Here is a 14,287-nt window from a genome sequence, read left to right as displayed (position 1 = left end):
GCTGCTTTGGGAAAGTGCAGAGGCCCCGCCATACAGTTGGGGGCCCCTGGGCAGTGCCCAGGTGTGCCCTCTCATTAAAGCAGTGGTTCACCCTCCATGACAACATTTTAGCATAAAATGAGGCATAGTAGCGCGAGCTACAGTATGCCTGTCTTTATTTTTTTAGCCCCGTACTCACTGTGCAATCGTAGAGACAAGATTCCGACTCCCCGCGGGGAATGGGCGTTCCTATGGAGAGGGAAGGTGATTGACGGCCGGCTCTGGCACATCACGCTCCCCGAAGACAGCCGGAACAGGTCTCGGCTCTTCACGGCGCTATACGGCGCCTGCGCACAGACTATGCGCAGGCGCCGTGAAGCGCCAAGTCCTATTTCGGCTATTTCCGGAGAAGCGTGACGTGCTAGAGCCGGCCGTCATTCACCTTCCCTCTCCATAGGAACGCCCATTCCCGCGGGGAGTCGGAATCTTGTCTCTACGATTGCACAGTGAGTACGGGGCTAAAAAAATAAAGACAGGCATACTGTAGCTCGCGCTACTATGCCTCATTTTATGCTAGAGGAAAACATATTTTTTTTTTTTATTAATAGGGTGAACCCCTGCTTTAAGACAGCCCTGCTCATGAATACTACACGAGTACTATCTGCAGTACTCCAGTTGACGACTGGGTGTCACTATGTATAATTATATGAAAACCATTTGCAGTACTCCCGGTGGCCAGTAGGTGTCGCCATCGCCAACACTAGCATCTGTATACTGGTCGGCAGAACTCACGGTGACCACTGGGGGTCACTGTAACCACACAGTCATAAGATATGCTACCTGCAGCACTCTTTTGTGAGCACTAGGTGTTACTTCTATTTATACATACAGGGATCAATACTCGTTAGGTCCCCAGAATTGGTGTTATCCCCACACTACTAGAAAAGTATGTGCGACGCACCTATTATTTATCTTATTTATGGGACTGAAATCTCGTTTCAAAACAACGCACCCGAAACCTGCAAAGCATCCGCCTTTTAGGTGAAGAGTAACTGCATTACTGGTCGTGACCACATGGGAGCGCTGTTCTGTGTGATACAAAAAAAAAAACACACACAGTTGCACACAATCAAAATGTACGGACTTAACGCCACAGCTCAACTTTCCTCCAACGGCTTCCCTCCCCTAGCTCAGTATACCTCTGGGGAGGGGGGAGGGGAGGGGGGAACCGACGCCTCCTGCACCTTTTAGTAAACGGAGAGTCTTGGGCAGCAGCAGCATGTTAGGGGTTAAGTTTATCTGCCAAGACAACTACTCTCCGAGGGAATGGCTAAAAAATACAGCAAAGCAAAAAAAAAAAAAAAAACTTTCGCTCGAAGCTGCACACGTAAAGGGTTAAGCATGGCCAGTCAATAGCCAATCCGCTGTGCTTGCCTGGAACCTATAAAAGTCCTCATGGCTTTGCTTTACGGCTCTTAGTTTACACAATAGACTGAGTTAACCGGTAGGAATGTTAAGTTTTCATGCGCCATTTGTTTACGCATAGTGGGAGGAGCCAAATTGGTCAAGATGGCAGCCGGCCAATCCCCCTCGAAACCCTTGAAACCGGTGACATTGGGGCCAGCTATTTCGAGAGGCGGCGATCGCAAACTTGGCGACACAATGGGTTTCCTGCGAAGTGTACTGATCCGTTTAAAGAGGTTCTCCTGGAAAGTGTTAACCTTGCAGAAGGGTGTGATTTACAGCCTTGGGGGGGGGGATATCCATTGGAGGGGTGAGACCCCTTTCACACTTGGGCATCTTTCAGGCGCTTTAGCGTTAACAAAAAGCGCCTGAAAGAAGCCTCATCTGCAATCCCAATATGAAAGCATGAGTGCTTTCACACTAAGGCGCTGCACTAGCTGCAGCGCTTTAGGAGCGCCCCTTCCCATTGAAATCAATGGGAAGCACCTGAAAAACGCCTTGGCAGCAGCGCGTTGTGGACACTTTTAACCCTTTATTCGGCCACTAGCGGGGGTTAAAAGCGCCCCACTAGGGCTCAAAAAACGCTGGTAAAGCACCGCTACTTTTAGCAGTGCTTTACCAGGGTTTTTCAGAGGCGCTGGCAGTGCTTTCACATTGGGATTGCAGAGCTTCTTTAAGGTACTTTACATGCGGTTTTTTAGCGCTAAAGCGCCTGAAAAACGCCCCAGTGTGAAAGGGGTCTGGGGGTTGTGTGAGATCCCAAGCCTTCTCCGGAATCCAACGTCAAAAAAAAAGTCCTGCAAGCAGCCTCTTTGCAACGCTTTAGGAGCGGTGAATACATCGCTCCTAAAGCGCCCCTTCCCATTGAAATCAATGGGAAGCACCTGAAAAACGCCTTGGCAGCGGTGCGTTGTGGACACTTTTAACCCTTTATTTGGCCACTAGCGGGGGCTAAAAGCGCCCCGCTAGGGCTCAAAAAACGCTGGTAAAACGGCGCTACTTTTAGCGGCGCTTTACCAGCGTTTTTCAGAAAGAAAGAAATATAACCAATAACAACAAAAAAAAAAGCACTACAAAAAAAATAACAAATAAGATGGCTATATTGGGTTGTCCAATCGTACGCCAGTTGCCATCTTAAAGCGGTGGTTCACCCTTATTAACATGTTTTTAGTATAAAATTCGGCATAGTAGCGCGAGCTACAGTATGCCTGTCTTTATTTTTTTAGTCCCGTACTCACTGTGCACTCGTAGACACAAGATTTCGACTCCCCGCGGGGAATGGGCGTTCCTATGGAGAGGGAAGGTGATTGACGGCCGGCTCTGGCACGTCACGCTCCCCGAAGACAGCCGGAACAGGTCTCGGCTCTTCACGGCGCTATACGGCGCCTGCGCACAGACTATGCGCAGGCGCCGTGAAGCGCCAAGTCCTATTTCGGGTATTTCCGGAGAAGCGTGACGTGCCAGAGCCGGCCGTCAATCATCCTCCGTCTGGATAGGAACGCCCATTCCCCGAGGGGGGGTAGGAATCTTGTCGCTACGATTACACGGTGAGTACCGGACTAAAAAAATAAAGACAGGCATACTGTAGCTCGCGCTACTATGCCTCATGTTATGCTAGAAGAAAATTTTTTTTTTTTTTTTTTTTATTAATAGGGTGAACCCCCGCTTTAAGTATTACGTTTTTTACCCAAAAAAGGCAAACGTTATACATTAACCCTTTCCTGGAGAGCCAACTTTGAACCTCGCAAGAAGCCAGTCTCCTGTGTTAGAAGCCACCGCTGGAAGCTGCCCTTGTGTTATTTCTGAAGCTGCATGCCAGTTTTGAACCCATGATCCACATTTAGAAGTTATAGAACGGCAGCTTCCATCTGCGGCATCTTCACCGCCGTAAACCTGTCCGGCCTCAAGAACGGCTGCCTCAGGGCCCACCAGTTCCTAGTCGATTGATTAGGCTGCCTGTAAGCCCCACCCACCCGTCAAAGAATCCAGCGCCGGGGGGGGGGAGGGCGGGGTTTGAAGCGAGCTGTATCCGGGTAAAATTAGTCATCGAGACAATATCTTATTATTATTATTTTTCTGCATACGTTGCTGCTAAGATCCCAGACATTGTGACCGGTCCTAATTCAACCTATATAGACTCCTATTATAATCTATCCATTCAATTTCTCAACCTCCCCCTCTAGAAACCCCGCCCCCCCCCAACCCCACCCACTTCCTTGCTCCTCCCCTCTTATTTATTTTTAATTTATTTATTTATTCCATTTTTTTTTTTAACTGAATGTAAATATATTTCAGCAGAGCAAAATGTTAGTAATGTACTGCAATTTATAATACTTGTAAAGAGGTATTAAAAAAAAAAAAAAATGAAAGAAAAAAAAAAAAAGATTAAATGCAATCCAAAGAGTATCTGTGGAATGATGTCTATTGGCTGCAGTGAACATGTGAACACCTTGAGATTGGTTAAAATAGTATATATATATATATATATATATATATATATATATATATAAAATATAAATATATACTGGGTGTGGGTTTATGAGAATTCGCAGACTACAGGCTGACCTTTTAGGGCCTTACATCCAATTCCTTATACTCAGGGGAGCCATCACAAATTTTGGGGCCCCTTACACAGCTTTAGGCAGGGCCCCCTGGAGCAGAGAATCGGGGAGTGGTGGTAGTGAACCCTAAGGCAGACTGCTGCGGATGGAACACAGAGTGGATATGGAAGGCAGGTCCACTGCAGCACAAACAGGGATCCCACAGGAAGCTTGAGCCCAAGATTCCTCAGGGCGCGGAGTCTAAGATCCAGCTGGTATTCACCAGAGCCTCTAGTGGTGAGGATGGCCTTAGCTGCAACTGAATCCAGGTCGTGGCCCCCAGAGTCCCCCAGCTCACGCTCCGTAGGGCATAGAGGAGAGAGGGGAAGCAGCCACTCAGGATACAAGGTCAGGGCGACAACAGACAAGGATAAACAAAGGACAGGCCAAGGGTCAGGGTCACAAGCAAACAGGAATAGTCGGGGACAAGCCAAGATCGGTACACAGAGATAAACATAGCACACGGCAAGCAGGAACACAGTGCTTAACAAACAACGTTGATCAGCAAGATAGACCTGCAGTGCACTGGTTAATATAGAGTTCCTGAGATGGCCTGGGGTGGAGCGATACAGGGAGGAGAGATGATAAAAGCAGCCAGGTGAGAGTGTCCGGCCTCTAAGGTGAACACATGGAGAGGAAGGTAAGCTGCCAGACATTACTGCATATGCATGACACAGCTGGAGTGAAAAATCGAATATGTTATTATTATTTATGGTATTGAGGTATGAACATGGACTACAGACCAGTGTTAATTTGCCTCACATCTCGTACAGGGTGCTAGGGTTCCCAGATGCTGCAATTGCCCCCTTTGAGGCAGGTGGCATTTCTTTGATTGGGGGGAGGGGTAAGAGGATGAGTGCTGGGGGGTGCTTTGGAAGAGGGACCGGAGTTGTGCTACAAGGTGTGGTATCAAATCCAATCCCCGCCCCCCAGCACCCTCTCCTCTCCCAAAGCACCCCCCCCCCCCCAGCACATATCCTTTTACCACCCACCTATCACTCCTCCAGATGTATTTTCGTATTTCCTCTCCCCTCCCCAGTTACTGAATTCAGCAAAATGCACAGACCTCAGCAGCGATGCTCTTCCTCTTCTATACTCCTCCTCCTCCCTGGCTCCTCCTCCCTGTGTACAGGAGAACATCGGAACCAAGAGGGAGGAGCCGGCTCCAGCAAAGTGTGGATTGTGCAGGCAGTTGGTGGGGAGACATGCCGGCGGCCACAGAGGGGACGATCCCCACGTGTGGGACACTGGGAGCCCTGCAAGAGATACAGGGAAGGTGTTCCAAGTGCCCGCACTGGGCTCCGTGAATTAGCACAGTGTCTAAACCGGATTCTGCAGGGATCCCCCATGGTGGCGGAACACCAGGGCCCAGTTACAGCGGAAGCTTCTGTGACCCTGGTAGTTCCGCCACAGGGTGTAGTGTGTTACCAATTGTTTTCTTGGTGACTATGGTCTGCCTTGAGATCATTGACAAGAGTCTTTCGTGTAGTTCTGGGCCAAATTCTCACCGTTCTCATGATCATTGAAACTCTACGAGGCGAGATCTTGTATGGAGCCCCAGACTGAGGGAGATCTCCTGGAATCCCCTCCATGCTCCTGAGACTGTGCTGAGAGACACGGCAAACCTTCTGGCAATGACACTTATTGATGTGCCATCCCGGAGGAGTTGGACTGCCTGTGCAACCTCTATAGGGTCCTTGTCACCGGGAGCAGTGATCAATGTCGTGTCACATGTAGCCCAACCCCCTCACCGTTAGAATCACTCCCTAGGACACACTTAACCCCTTCCTCGCCCCCTAGTGGTTAACCCCTTCCCGGTCAGTGTCATGCACACAGTAATCAGTGCATTTTTATAGCACTACTCGCTGTATAAATGACAATGGTCCCAAAATAGTGTCAAAAGTGTTCGCCGCAATATCGCAGTCATGATAAAAATCACAGATCGCCGCCATTACTAGTAAAAAAAAGAAATAATAATAATAAAAATGCCATAAATCTATCCCCCATTTTGTAGACGCTATAACTTTTGCGCAAACCAATCAATAAACGCTTATTGCGATTTTTTTACTAAAAAATATGTAGAATATGTATCGGTCTAAACTAAGGAAAAAAAATATATATATTTTTTTTAATTGGGATATTTATTATAGCAAAAAGTAAAAGATCGTTTTTTTTTTTCAAAATTGTCGCTCTTTTTTTGTTTAGAACGCAAAAAATTAAAACCGCAGAGGTGATCAAATACCACCAAAAGAAAGCTCTGTTTGTGGGGAAAAAAAAGGATGTCAATTTTGTTTGGGTACAACGTCGCACGACCGCGCAATGGTCAACTACGCAGTGTCGAACCGCAAAAAATGGCCAGGTCATTGGGCAGCCAGTTCTTCTGGGGCTGAAGTGGTAATGAGTGTTCCTTTCGTTTTTTTGAGCTGTGTGTATATATAATGTTTGGGCGTTCCCAGTTATTTTCTAGCAAAACATTCTCTCTATACAGTAATCTATTTTATATCTATATATATATATATATATATATATATATATATATATATATATATATATATATATATATATATATATATACACATACATACATACATACATACATACATACATACATACACACACATACACACACACAGGCCCAGATTCTCGTAGAACGGCGTATTTTTGCGGCGGCATAACGTATCCGATTAATATTACGCCTCCGCAACTTAGACGGGCAAGTGCTGTATTCTCAAAGCACTTGCTCCGTAAGTTGCGGCGGCGTAGCGTAAATCGGCCGGCGTGAGCCCGCCTAATTCAAATGTTGAACAGGGGGGCGTGTTTTATGTTAATGTGCTGTGACCCGACGTGATTGACGTTTTGCACTTACGACGCATGCGCCGTCCGTGGAATATCCCAGTGTGCTTTGCGTCAAAGTACGCCGCAAGGACGTATTGGTTTCGACGTGAACGTAAATGACGTCCAGCCCCATTCACGGATGACTTACGCAAACGACGTAAAAATGTCAAATTTCGTTGCGGGAACGACGGCCATACTTAACATTGGTACGCCGCACTTACACCACCATATAGCAGGGGTAACTATACGCCGGGAAAAGCCTAACGTAAACGGCGTAACTTTACTGCGTCGGACGGGCGTACGTTCGTGAATTCGCGTATCTAGCTGATTTACATATTTCGACGCGTAAATCAGTGTACACGCCCCTAGCGGCCAGCGTAAAAATGCAGTTACGATCCGACGGCGTAAGAGACTTACGCCTGTCGGATCTAACAGATATCTATGCGTAACTGATTCTAAGAATCAGGCGCATGGATACGACGGCACAACGCAGAGATACGACGGCGTATCTGGAGATACGCCGTTGTATCTCGGTTGTGAATCTGGGCCACAGTGTATATATATATATATATACACACACACATTATTAATAATAATAAATTCCTATCATCCCCTCCACAGCAGTTGATATTTTAAAGTTGATTGTAGGAGTGTTGAACTGGTGTAAGGGGAGAGAAGACAGGGAGTGACCTCTAGATCCCCCCACCCTTGGTAAGAATAACTAAAGCCTCGTATACACAATCCGATTTTTGGCCAACCGAGCGTCGGACTTTTCTCCAAAGGCGCGTGCCTGAATTTTGTCTTGCATACTAACGGTACACAATTGTCGGCCAACAAACATGAACGTAGTTATGTACGACGTGGAACTTCAGCTCTTGTGCGCCACCCTTTGGCCACCTTCTCCTGTCGTGTTTGGTGAGCATTGATTCCGAGCATGCGTTGTTTGTGCTTTGGCCTTTCGCGTGATGGACTTTTGTACAGACGATACGAAAATCTGACAGGCCGTTGTACACCGAAAATTGACTAGCCTGCCATCCAACATTTGTTGGCCGAAAGTTGGACAACAATTGTCTGAAGGAGCGTACTAACAGTCGGGTTTTAGGCCAACAGTCTGTCATCAGACAATCCCCTGCGAACAATTGTATCGTGTGTACAAGGCTTTAACCTCAAAGTTCTAACAGTCTCATGTTACAGGCATCTGGGAAGCGTGAGGAAGATTTTGAGATTGCACACAGAGTTCAGACAGATGTCACGGATCGGAGACTCGATCACAGCAGCAGATCATTTTTAGTACACACAACACACAAGACATAAAGAAGAAAGATGGTTGTTTATTGAAACCGTATTGTTCCAGACAGAGCTTTGGTTGGGACTTTTGCGGCGACACAGCCCTCGCTACAGGTGAAAAAGGCACGTTGTATAGATAGCACAGTAAAGACACTGTGTTAGGCACTGTACACTGTTTCTTGGATGCATTTGACTGATCCATCTCTAGGGGAACCAAACACAGAACAAACAGGTAGCATGTAGTTTGCTAATAAGGAAATTCCCCTTTTGACATCTAAATGGCTGGCCTCTTAGCCTGTCCTCTACATAGACCACACTGCGTCCCCTCACTGTGATTGTGTTATTACAGGTCAGTGATTAACAGCATCCGAAGAACAAACTATCTGTGCTCCCAACCAGCATCCCACTATTGCGATTTTTAGTGTAGTGTGGGAGAATGTGGTCACAAGAGGCAACAAATAACTGCTCTGGACTAAAAGCCAATCACGAGGGTCATAGTGTCTTTGAAGAGATAGAATTTTATAGACACTACTGAGTAAAACATAGCAGTCTATGGAGGAGATGTTCTTGGTTTGCCTATACGGGCCCTTTAATTACAGGAAGGGGTGGGGGAGGAGTCACAGCTTAAAAAAAAAAAAAACACATTATGAGGTCATAGCATTCGGGGCCATGGGACAGTAGGGGACAGAGAGGAACAAAGGGTGGCTAGATACACAAAAGGGGAAGATCCATTAGGTTCATGCATCTTCATCTTTCCCTGAATGCGCCTTGGTGGAAAGACCCAACAGGCCTGTCGCTGTGCCAAAGAGGTTGAGGGGAGTGGAGCCATCGGTGATGAGTGTGGAATGGATCCCCAGACCCTTCAGAAGCTTAACCTGAGGAGAGAAAATGGTGAGATGGTAAATGCAGAACACAAAGAATGGGGGCACAGGAGAAAAGATGGAAGGAGGTGCAAGCCACAAAATAAGACGTGGGGACAAAAAAAGACAGATGAAAGGGGTTGGAGGCCAGAAATCAAGATGGAGGGCAGAAGGAAAGAAAGAAAGAAAGAAAGAAAGAAAGAAAGAAAGAAAGAAAGAAAGAAAGAAAGAAAGAAAGAAAAAGAAAAGAAAGAAAGAAAAGAAAAGAAAAGAAAGACAGAAAGAAAAAGAAAAGGAAAGAAAGACAGAAAGACAGAAAGAAAGAAAGAAAGAAAAAGAAAGAAAGAAAGAAAGAAAGAAAGAAAGAAAGAAAGAAAGAAAGAAAGAAAGAAAGAAAGAAAGAAAGAAAGAAAGAGAAAGGAGGTCAGAAACCAAGATGGATGTTAGGAGGAAAGAGGGAAGGTCATGAGGCCAGAAACAAAGATGGGGTAGGAGGAAAGAAAGAAAGAAAGAAAGAAAGAAAGAAAGAAAGAAAGAAAGAAAGAAAGAAAGAAAGAAAGATGGATGTTAGGAGGAAATATGGAAAGAGGGAAGGTCATGATCTAGGTAGGGTGCAGGAGGAGGGATAGAAGGAGACAGAGGCCAGAAACCATGATGGAGGGCGAATGGAGAGAGGAGGAGGGATGGAATGAGATGGACAGAAACAAAGATGGGGTAGGAGGAAAGAAGGAAGGAGGAGGACAGAAACCAAGATGGGTGGCGGAAGGAACAAGGCAAGGTCATAATCAAGATGGGTGCAGGAGGAAGGACAGAAGGAGACAGAGGCCAGAAATCATGATGGGCAAAAGAAAAGTTTGGGGGATGGAAGAAGATGGAAGTTAGGAAACAAGGTGGAGGGCAGGAGGAAATATGGTAGGAGATAAGGTCAGAAACCTAGATGGGAGGCAGGATAGAAGGAGACAGAGGCCAGAAACCATGATGGAGGGCAAAAGAAAAGTTTGGGGGATGGAAGAAGATGGAAGTTAGAAAACAAGGTGGAGGGCAGGAGGAAATATGGTAGGAGATGAGGTCAGAAACCTAGGTGGGAGGCAGTATAGAAGGAGACAGAGGCCAACAAACAAAATGGAGGGAAGAAGAGAAGATTGAGGTTAAAAACTAAGACGGAGAGCAGGAGGAAATATGTAAGGAGACAAGAGGCCAGAAACCAAGGTGGAGCGCAGAAGATGGAACGAGAGAGTTGTCAGACAATAAGTTGAGGGACAGGAGGAAAGATAGAAAGTGAAAAAGGCCAGCAACCAAGATGGAGAGCAGGAGAAAGATGGAAGGAGATGGGAGGCCAGAAACCAAGATGGAGAGCAGGACAGAGATGGAAGGAGATGGGAGGCCAGAAACCATGATGGAGGGCGAAAGGAGAGATGGGAAGGGATGGAATGAGATGGACAGAGCAAAGAAGGAAGTAGAGGAGGACAGAAACCAAGATGGGTGGAAGGAGCAACGAGGCAAGGTCATAATCAAGATGGGTGCAGGAGGAAGGACAGGAGGAGACAGAGGCCAGAAACCATGATGGAGGGCAGAAGGAAAGTTTGGGGGGTGGAAGGAGATAGAAGTTAGAAAACAAGGTGGAAGGTAAGAGGAAATATAGAAGGAGATGAGGTCAGAAACCTAGATGGGAGGCAGGATAGTAGACAGAGACCAAAAACCCAAATGGAGGGCAGAAGAAAAAATGGGAGGTCAAAAACAAAGATGGGAGTGCAGGAGGAAATATGTAGGAATAGAAGGAGATGAAAGTCAGAATCCAAAGTGAAGGGCAGGACAAAGACGGGAGGAGATGGGAGGCCAGAAACCACGATGGAGAGCGAAAGGAGAGATGGGAAGGGATGGAATGAGATGGAGGACAGAAACAAAGATGGGGGCAGGAGGAAAGACATAAGGAGACAGAGGCCAGGAACCACGATGGAGGGCAGAAGGAAAGTTTGGGGGATGGAAGGAGAAGTTAGAAAACAAGGAAGGAGATAAGGTCAGAAACCTAGATGGGAGGCAGGATAGAAGGAGACAGAGGCCAAAAACCAAAATGGAGGGCTGGAGGCCGGAAACCAAGATGGCGTGCAGGAGGAAAGATGTGGGTAATGGAAGGAGATGGATGTCAGAATCCAAGGTGAAGGGCAGAAGGTAAGATGGAAAGAGGGATGTAAGAAATTAAGTTGGGGGACAGGAGGAAAGCTAGAAAGTGAAACAGGGCAGAAACCAAAATGGAGGGCAGGAGGAAAGATGGAAAGAGATGGGAGGCAAGAAACCAAGATGGAGGGCAGGAGGAAGGAGATGGGAGGCAAGAAACCAAGATGGAGGGCAGGAGGAAGGAGATGGGAGGCCAGAAACCAAGATGGAGGGCAGGAGGAAAGATGGAAGGAGATGGGAGGCAAGAAACCAAGATGGGGAGGCTGATGGAGGATACAAAAAGGGAACAGAAGATAAAACAAAGAAAGCGGGAGGAAGAAAGATTGGGCACAACAAAAATAGAGAGCCGACACGTAGATACAAGGTAAAAAAACGAAGGGAGAAGGATCTAGGACAGAGATGGGCCATAAATACAAAAACATGGAGACAAGAGTAGATGAAAATAGAACAAGACATCAATTATGGTTGGCTGAGGTTAAGCGAACCAGTCGTAGTCGGCCTTGTCATGGATAGGGACATGTATGGGGTTCTGCTATTTCATACAGTTATGTACACTCTGAGGCCACGAGAAATTGGGACACATGGAAATTTTGTTACAAAGATTAAAAGATAAAATACTCAAATTCTGGCATAAGCATGGACGTGACTGGTTCTCTTTTCTGATGAGCAACAAAGATGGAGAAACGACGACAAAACTCAAATGGAGGGAAAAAAAATAAAAATAAATTGGGAAGAAAATAAAGAAAGAAGTCGGAGAAATTGGCAGAGATTGCAATAAAATAAATGTCTGTTGTTGAGTCACCTGTAGCTCTGGTCCGGCCAACGCGATGTCCCTGATTGTATCGGCTCCAATGGATTCCATCATTCCCTTGAACTTCTTCACGGCGATATCAGCAACCTCCATCTCCCTCTGAACCTCCAGCTTGTTCTTCTCCTGCAAGTATTTCAGCTCCTCGGCACGGGCCTGCCGCAAACGCTGCAGCTCCGCCTCCTGCACGCCGCACACAAATATGGGAGACAAAAGTCAAGCTTCAGCCATGTTAAAAAAAAATAAAAAATCTTTCAGCCCACCGCGATCCAAAGAGGGCACGCCACTCACCGTTTCGATGCCCAGAGCCTCGGCCCGCAGTTTGGCTTGCAGCACGGCTCCTTCGCCTTCAATCTTCGCTGCTTCCGCCTTGGACTGGGCTTCAGCCTTGGCCGCCCCTGTGCTCTCCACCCCCGTGCTGGTAACAAAAAGGACAAAGTCATCACCTCCGTTTATAATATTTACGCGGTGGTTATGTAATATCCCACCGTCTGTTTTAATGGAATTTAACCGCTTGAGGAGCGCCGCACGACGACATACGTTGAAAAAATTGCACGGCTGGGCACAAGGGTGTACATGTACGTCCCCTTTAAGATCCCAGCCATGGGTCGCAAGCGTGGTCCTCTTCTCCGTGACCATCCCCGCGGGAACAGCGGACCCGATCGCCGCCGGTGTCCCGCAATCGGGTCACAGAGAGGAAGAACGGGGAGAGGTAAGTGTAAACAATCCTCTCCCTGTGCTTCCTAGTGAGCCTGTCACTGATGGTCTGTTCGCTGTCATAGGGAATGACGATCAGTGACGTCACACGCCAATCCACGCCCCCCCTACAGTAAGAATCACACATTAGGGCACACTTGACCCCTACAGCGCCCCCTCCTGGTTAACCCCTTCACTGCCAGTGTCATTTTTACAGTAAACAGTGCATTTTTATAGCACTGATCGCTGTAAAAATGACAATGGTCCCAAAATAGTGTCCGATGTGTCCGCCATAATGTCGCAGTTATGATAAAAATCACTGATCGCCGCCATTACTAGAAAAAAAAAAAATGCAATAAAACTATCCCCTATTTGGTAGACGCTATAAATTTTGCGCAAACCAATCGATAAACGCTTATTGCAAATTTTTTTACCAAAAATATGTAGAATACGTATCGGCCTAAACTGAGGGAAAAAAATGTTTTATATATTTTTGGGGGATATTTATTATAGCAAAAAGTAAAAAATATTGAATTTTTTAAAAAATTGTCGCTCTATTTTTGTTTATAGCGCAAAAAATAAAAACCGCAGAGGTGATCTAATACCACCAAAAGAAAGCTCTATTTGTCGGGAAAAAAAGGACGCCAATTTTGTTTGGAAGCCATGTCGCACGACCGCGCAATTGTCAGTTAAAGCGACGCAGTGCCGAATCGCAAAAAGGGGCCTGGTCTTTAAGCTGCATAATGGTCCGGGGCTTAAGTGGTTAATAAATACATTATTTTATCTGTGTTGTGGATTTCAGTATGGTGCCTTAAAAGTGATCCTTCATAGGTTCTCTCAACAGTTGGATGGTTGTCCTATCTAAGAAGAAGGTGGGAGGGGATTTTCATAATCTGGCACCAACATCAAACCAATCACAGGCCCCCTTACAGATGGAAACATCCGAAAATTCCAGTTCCAGACTCATGGGCCCGGTTTCAGAAAGAATCGCGTATCTTTAGGCGGGTGTAGCGCATCTCATATACGCTACGCCGTTGTAACTTAGAGAGGCGAGTACCGTATTCACAAAGAACTTGCGCCCTAAGTTACGGCGGCGTAGCATAAATGGGCCGGCGTAAGCCCGCGTAATTCAAATGACCAAGGCAGTGGGCGTGTTGTATTGAAATGAGCCGTGACCCCATGCAAATGAGGGGCCGAACGAACGGTGCATGCGCTGTCCGTGGACGTATACCAGTGCGCATGCTCAGAATCATGTCGCAAATACTCAATGCTTTCGACGTGAACATAACCTACGCCCAGCCCCATTCACGTACGACTTACGCAAACGACGTAAACTTCGACGCTGTTCTGCCGTCCATACTTAACATTGGCTGCGCCTCATATAGCAGGGGTAACTTTACGCCTACAAAACACCTTACGCAAACGACGTATATCAAGGCGGCGGGCGCAAGTACGTTCGTGAATCGGCGTATCTAGCTCATTTGCATATTCTATGCGTAAATCTATGGAAGCGCCCCTAGCGGCCAGCGTAAATATGCACCCTAGATACGACGGCGTAAGAGACTTACGTCGGTCGGATCTTG

General features: G+C 46.7%; 1 protein-coding gene across 2 annotated transcripts in view; it reads right to left on the bottom strand.

Annotated features, from left to right (window-relative positions):
- Positions 1-8,189: 8,189 nt before the first annotated feature.
- Positions 8,190-14,287, bottom strand: part of LOC120943066 (major vault protein) — a 44,976-nt gene continuing 38,878 nt past the window's right edge. For both annotated transcript variants that reach the window (XM_040356150.1, XM_040356149.1), the window contains exons 15-17: positions 12,300-12,426; positions 12,003-12,191; positions 8,190-9,040 (exon numbers count right to left, since the gene is read on the bottom strand). In XM_040356150.1, the coding sequence (XP_040212084.1) occupies positions 8,903-9,040; positions 12,003-12,191; positions 12,300-12,426 (454 nt within the window). In that variant the 3' untranslated portion in view covers positions 8,190-8,902. The remainder of the gene's footprint in view (positions 9,041-12,002; positions 12,192-12,299; positions 12,427-14,287) is intronic.

This window comes from Rana temporaria, chromosome 6 (assembly GCF_905171775.1).
Source record: "Rana temporaria chromosome 6, aRanTem1.1, whole genome shotgun sequence".
NCBI classification, from domain to species: domain Eukaryota; kingdom Metazoa; phylum Chordata; class Amphibia; order Anura; family Ranidae; genus Rana; species Rana temporaria.
This window is presented reverse-complemented; position numbering and strand designations above follow the sequence as displayed.